At 46.1% G+C, this 6,955-nt stretch overlaps 1 protein-coding gene across 1 annotated transcript in view; it reads left to right on the top strand.

Annotated features, from left to right (window-relative positions):
* Positions 1–3,589: 3,589 nt before the first annotated feature.
* LOC103900843 (acyl-coenzyme A synthetase ACSM3, mitochondrial) overlaps positions 3,590–6,955 on the top strand; it is an 11,733-nt gene continuing 8,367 nt past the window's right edge. The window contains exons 1-3 of the mRNA XM_009281617.2: positions 3,590–3,715; positions 4,270–4,530; positions 6,523–6,733. Of these exons, the coding sequence (XP_009279892.1) occupies positions 4,318–4,530; positions 6,523–6,733 (424 nt within the window). The 5' untranslated portion in view covers positions 3,590–3,715; positions 4,270–4,317. The remainder of the gene's footprint in view (positions 3,716–4,269; positions 4,531–6,522; positions 6,734–6,955) is intronic.

Raw genomic sequence — 6,955 nt, 5'->3', positions numbered from 1 at the left:
TCCCGCCGGGCCCGGCGTGGCGGCGCGCAGGCCCGTGCGCTGCCGGGCTGCTCCGGGGAGGCCGAGCCCCGGCACCAGGTGGGGTCCCCAACGAGGCCCTCAGCCGGCTTCCAGGCTCCTGTCATGGCCGGTGTTGTCGTAGGCAGGGCAGCGCCCTCGGAGGTAAAAAAAACCAACCAAAAACCCACCCTTGAAAATTACGATTCACCTCAGACTTTATGCGCACCAGGGGGGAGGTTGAGCATTTCCCCAGGCACAGCACTCTGGACTCAGTGTACTCAGCTGTGGCCAAACTCAGTCACTCGTAGCCCTCGGTGCTTTCTCTTCCCCCAAACTTCAGTTCCAGGATTAAAGTCTGGGTTTGGGTTAATGATTCCAGAACTGAGAGAAACAGTGGGCGGAGAGGAGAGGAGAGGAGAGGACGCTCACTGAAGTGCAGGGGAGCAAGCAGACCTCAATCCTGCTCTGTACTGGTGCATCAAACACCGACCCGTACACCCCAGCGGAGGGAAGGCTGGGCTTTGGCCGTTTCCCCAGCTTCCTACCTCCTGAAGGTGTCATGGTGTAGAGGGACCAGCTGAAACAGAAACTCTTTATACAGGTAAATTTAGGCTTGAGATACTAGAGACCATGTGTTGACAGAAAAAATGTGGCCCGTAGCGTAGTTTCTAAAGGAAGGTGTCTCTATATATCACTGTCCATAAAAGCCTCCTCTCTCTGCAGTAACTCTTGACCTGCTTGGACAATTAAGGGGTGAAAATTTAAGTTCCTTGACATTTTGTGAAAACAGGTAGAGGAAACAGCTAAGGAGACCTCACTAGGGGCAGGACTATCATATTATTTACATCCAGAGAATCCAGCTGGGCTAAAGTAGGAAAAAAGGAAACGTCATGAATTGATGGAAGTATTTATCAGTTACAACTGCAACAGGAGGTGGCATTTACATCTTATTTGAAGCTGTATTACTGCAAAGCCTTTGAGGCAGTTCCACAGTAATTGTAGACATCAGTGGGTTTATTGACCACACATAAACTAAAAGTCACTAAATCTTTGTCTCAAAGTTCTGGTGAATTATAGAGATAGTCTTTGGAGTTGGGCACGTCAGGACATGTTTGAAGCACGAGGATTAATTTCTACAGGCAGCTGTGAGTGGCGCAGAGGAAATGTGATTAACCACTCAGAACGTAACTAGGATACTTCTGTGGTGTAAAGTCCTGGGGGACTTGGAAATACCCATCGGTGCTCTGGAAATTAGTTATATGCCCTACCAAAAGAATAGGTTACAGGTTAGGTCACTGTGGAAGTTATGGTTTTCTTCCTAAACTAGAAACCTTTTTGCCTACATATTCCTGGCACATTCAGTGACTCTTACACAAGCCATTCCTGTCATTTTCTCTTAACGTTCGTGCCTTCTCTGGGGTGATGTGATCTTCGGGGTGGGGAATCCCTTTAAGGCTGTTTCTCTGCCTTTCCTCTGGGAGGATTTCGTTGCATGCATTTCAAAGAGCTGTTTAAAATGTCACTGCAGACTGACTGTAGGTCTCCCTTTGCCGCTAGGCAGACAGCAGCTTTGTTGTTTGGGGGAATCTGTTTTGAATCAGTTTCTTTCTGCTGCAGTGAATATTTCAGGGAGCTGGTTAACATCTCCTTTGAGTATGCTATTTACAAACAGATGTGGGCAGAACCCCAGGAGGGAGTTCTGGCAAAAGTACAGGACCTACGTGCCAGGAAAGACTGCAGCGTCACCCTTGCTGATCAGCACCCAGGGGACTGTTCTGCTCCAAAGATACAGATGGGTGTTAGCAATCTCTCTGCTGACCTTAGAGCCATGGTTTGAGGATAGAGATACAGTATCAGCGATTTAGGGCTCTGGCAGCCAAACTCTTATGAATCTTGATGCCCCAATTTAAGCTACAGCTGTCACTAGCTCCCTAGTGAGTGACATCCTCACAGGAGAGGCTGGAGGTAGAGGCACACACCAATGCCACAGCCGTGCCTACAGTGATGCTGGGCTGTGGCCTGGGTGGCAGAGGGGATGGCACACATTCCCTCCTGCCTTTCCCATGGGAGCGGAGCAGAGGAGGCAGCAATGCTGGAGCACCACATAACTGTGTGCTCTCTGAACATGAGGCAGAGCCCTTACAAAACCTCACAAGTCACCAGGTATTAACAAAGCTGGTCCAGGCACCAGCTGCAGCATCCCAGGAATCAATGCTCACTGTTGTCATGGCTGAACTGCTGTGGTCCTTTGAGGAGCCTCAAGCTACCCGCTGAGCCGTGTAGTCGCAAAGCCAATCGCAACGCTGTTACTCCTGTGTTGCCCCAGCCAGAGCATAACAGATGTGATTTGGCTGTAGCAAGGTCTTACGACTGTGTTCCTCCATGGGCTGGTGGGTGGGAAGAGGGGAGGAAAAGGAAACGGGAGAGATTTGGGACTCCACTCTGAGTTCTGCAGAAACCTATCAGCTCTTCTCGCTGTGCTGGACTTGGCTGCCCCCTGTGTGAGTCTAAAGTATATGTAAGGAACGCAGGAGTCGGTCGCTGGGCACAGTAATGGGGCGAGAGCAGGCACGCGGCCAGGAGTCTGAGATCTGTGTAAGGAGTCAAAGCTGTGACACATCCCAGCACTGAGAGGGCTCCACTTCGGTGCAAGGCAGAGAGGCAGTAAGTTGGGATTGACAGCCTTTTGACGAGGTAACTGACCTCCACCCACCCCTGTAAGCTGCTGGCCGGGACATTTTCTGGCACTGGAGCAGTACTGATTTGCCTCTTGTCTGTCCATGTTCCCTCTTCTCCCTGTCCCTCTCTCTCTTTCATTTGGCTGGGTTTCTCTCCTGTGTTTGTCATACTCAGACTGAATGTTACAGATCCAAAAAATGTCCCTTTGCTTCACTGAATCACTAAAATGACACGATTTTACAGCTGGATAGTTATTAATTCCGTAAGGAACTAGCAGTGCTTATATTATTTTGTAAATAAAACACAGTTGACAATGCATGAAAATAATGACTTCAGAGTTTTCAGACCTCCTGCTAAGTTGACTATTTTTGAGAAGTAAGGCTTTGCATTTTGGATCCTTTTTCAGGGAGTCTTTTAAAGTTTTCCTGTCTCATGAAGTGATGCTTTTTGCTGACCACACATCAAAATAATGTTTAAAACATCAATACTTAGAATATTCTCAGGGATTTGCTACATTCATTTAATTCCTGGCAACCAATATATCCCCAGTGCTGATAAACTAGAAAACTTGTAAATATCTTTGTACCAAGTGACACTGTAATCAGCCAGTAATTAATGCACGATTGCTGGATTATCTGTGCAACATCTTGGTCCATGCTGTTACTTCTGTATAGTCAGTCAGTAGCCAGAGCTGAAGTCCTTGGGTAGCATTCAGTGCCTCTCTGCTGTATAAGGCAACTGAAATGTGATCTACAAGATTAGCGGGGCTTGTGGGGAGGGAAGGAATGTGAATTATAGGAAAGCTGCCACAGCGACAGGGCTGAGTGCTGCTGGTTGAATGCAGGGTCAAGATCTCAGCTGCATGATGGTCACTGGAGAGCAGGGGCCAGACAATGGCCGAACTGGAACTGTCCTCAGCAGTTACTCCAATTAACGGTTGTAATAGTTGTTCCAGTGTATTCCACCATGTAGTAGTGTTGTCCCGAATGCGGGCTCGTTGCCTGGTGTGCAATGCCGATTTACACATCGAGACAAGGTATTTCCATTTCTTTATTCTAGTTTGCGCAAAGTAGGGAGCTAAGTGGTAGCCCACAAAAGACTAACTCCCCGATTATCAAAACCTTTCACTATTTATAGTCTCTGTCAAATGGTCTTCTCGCCTCTAATGCTAATTAGTTCGCATGCTCAGTCTTCCTCTGCTTTTGGGTTGGAGGGTTTCTTGAGTCGGTGGTTGTGATCTCCCCCTGCCGGAATTACCTTTTCTTCACCTTTAGCTTCATGTTTCAACCGCTGCTGCTCAGTTCCTGCTGCTGCCTTGGTAAATTGGTTATTTCAGGCTTTGATCGCCACCATCCCTTCTTTGAGGTTTTGCTTAACAGAGATTTCACTTAGCAAAACAGATTATTGTGTCACAGTTTCCTTAGATCCCACGTTAAATATTCACTTCAAATGACCCTGAATACTTAACAAAAGTATTGGGCAAAATAATTGTGCATTAACCAACGACAGCCTCCTGCAAACTTGCATCAGTAGTACAAGCTGTTCTGAAACCACATGGCTAATATTAAGTTTGTATCTGTGTCACTGTAGCATTTCTTGGAGAGATAATCAGTAAGGAATAACCTTGAAGAGACTATTATGGCTCTTGCTGCTGTGCATTTTTTACTGAAGATCCCAAGCACTATGTCCCTGCGGGCTCCCCTGAGAAGGTATCTCCAACTTTGCAGCCGGTGCTACCCGGTTCACGCCTCTTTGAGTTATGAAGCCATAAAACAACAGTACAGACCAGAGGTGCCAGAGTACTTCAACTTTGCAAGAGATGTGCTAGACAGATGGACTGAAGTGGAAAAGGTAACAGTTACTTGGCTTCTTTGATGCTGAAGTATTTAATGCTCGTCATTAATGCTGAGTATCTGACAAATCCAATAGCCAAGATGTAGCCTTATGTTTGGGTTAATACCTAGACTGTAGTCTTCATTGTACTAACCTGATTACCTTGTATAAACAATGCATGCCTTACAACAACTATGCCCTTGAAGAAGAACTAAAAGACTGATAAAAGGGGAACATCCTGCTCTAGAAGGTGCAGGAGGCTAGATGATTGCCAAAGAAACAGGAAGTCAGCAAAAAACCTGTGGTAGCTAGGGAAAGGTAAAGGCGGCAGGGGGAGATCATGACCACCAACTCAATTTAAGACTGGAAAGACTTGCCCCCCCACACCTGCAAGGAGCATGCGTGCTAGTTTACATGGCAAGCGAGGCTAATTTGAACATAACTAACCAATGAGCATGAACTTAGGCGGGTTTTTGCTAATCATGTAACAATATAAATATGCTGTAGTTCTTTTGTGTGGTGTGCTAGCTTTGTGGAATTGCCACCTAGCACCCATCTTTGCACAAACGTGAGATAAATAAATATCTTGGCTCTGTGTGTAAGATTGGCTTATTGCACACCAGGTACCAGACCCCGCTTGTGGGACAACAAAGACACTGGGGTTATGTTCTGATTATAATCTGGTGATCATCTCATGCAGTTTAAACCTGTAGATCCCTTAGGCCACGTGCTGTCCTGTCCACAAGTCCAAATAATTCTTTCCTTTAATCAGTAACTCCAGTGAGATTGAGTGTGAGTAATTAGGTGCCTCATAAATGAGACTGTGAACTGAACCACTCTAAACCTTGCATCAGTTCCCCCATCAGCCATGATATGCACCCTACCTGGATATGCCAGGGAAATCACTTGACCTCTGTGTGTTTCATTGCCTGCCTGTAAAATGAATAATAAATACAGTGTAATGTCAAACCTCACCCACCCATCCCAAATGTGAAATCTTTTGCATCCAGGGACTTGGAATCTACAAAACTGAACAACTTTGAACCCCAAACCAGATACGAGCTCTATGCAAGGAAAGGGACTATAGAAAAAAACATGAAGTATAGGTCTATCACCTTTCTTACTACATAGGTCTGGTCTCTGTGGATGTAGGACTGCTTTTGCAGGCTCAGGCTGTTCATGGTGAGGGGCTAAACACAGTTAAGTCCAGCCTGGCAGCAAGAACAGAGCAGAGGTATCACCTGTCTGACACAGTTGTTCCTTTTGCAGGAAAAACAGGTTTTGGCAGACTGTAAATGGAGCAAGGAACAGCCTCTGGAGAAGAGGTTTGGCCCTCTGAAGTGCGCAGATAAAATCTGCTCCCCTGAAAATGAACCTTAGTGTTATTGTACCTTCAGATAGATAATAAGGTACCGTATTCTTGCTGCCCCAGTGAATTTTTTGCTCAGGAGGTGTCTTACTACACTGCTACTGCTAAATGCATTGGCCCCCTTTAAAACACATTGTATGCATACATTTCAAATCACACATCAGTTAGGTGAGACATTGATTAAAGGTCACACTGTGTGGGCCTATGCTTTTGAAACTTCGATTTAATTTTCAGAAGTACCAGACAGGCCCAATTCCAGATGAAGTTGAAAATGAGCTCTGAGGACTCAGGAGACTCTGGGGCACAACCCAGAGGTACCCACATTCATCAGCTGCTTTGTTGGCATGACCTGAACCAAAAAGATTCTTTTTCCTCTGTGCTGATTACTGTTCAACCTCTTCAGAGTGTAAGATGAAGAACTCAGGAAAGGAATACAAATTGAATTTCCTAAATGACATTTATAGGCTATTCTTTCTAAGGGAGAGTTCTCTGCCTCATTTGGAATCAGTGGCAAATTTCTGTTGCATCCCCAGGTTTCTCCAGCACTGAATAAGTGATGAATGTTTTTCTTCCTCAAACTTAAGGCAAAGGCAATGTGTTTCTAAAATGAAGCATTTGTACTGTACCCTGTTGTTCTGTAGGAGGGAAAAAAGTCTAAAAACCCCGCATTATGGTGGGTAGATGGTGCTGGAGAAGAGGTGAGGTGGAGCTTTGAGGAGCTGGGAGTGCTGTCCAGGAAAGTGGCAAATGTACTCTCTGATGCCTGCGGTCTGCAACGGGGAGACAGAGTTATTCTGATTCTGCCCCGGATCCCGGAGTGGTGGCTCATGAATGTGGCTTGCATGAGAACAGGTTAGTAAAAGCATAGAAATGGTATATAGGTACAGAAATTGTGACTTATAGAATCATAGAATCATAGAATCATTGAGGTTGGAAAAGACCTCTAAGATCATCGAGTCCAACCGTTGACCCAACACCACCACCCACTAAGCCATGTCCCTAAGTGCCTCATCTACTCGTCTTTTAAATACCTCCAGGGATGGGGCCTCCCCCACTTCCCTGGGCAGCCTGTTC

The sequence above is a fragment of the Aptenodytes forsteri genome, unplaced genomic scaffold, assembly GCF_000699145.1.
Source record: "Aptenodytes forsteri isolate BGI_AS27 unplaced genomic scaffold, ASM69914v1 Scaffold84, whole genome shotgun sequence".
NCBI lineage: Eukaryota > Metazoa > Chordata > Aves > Sphenisciformes > Spheniscidae > Aptenodytes > Aptenodytes forsteri.
This window is presented reverse-complemented; position numbering and strand designations above follow the sequence as displayed.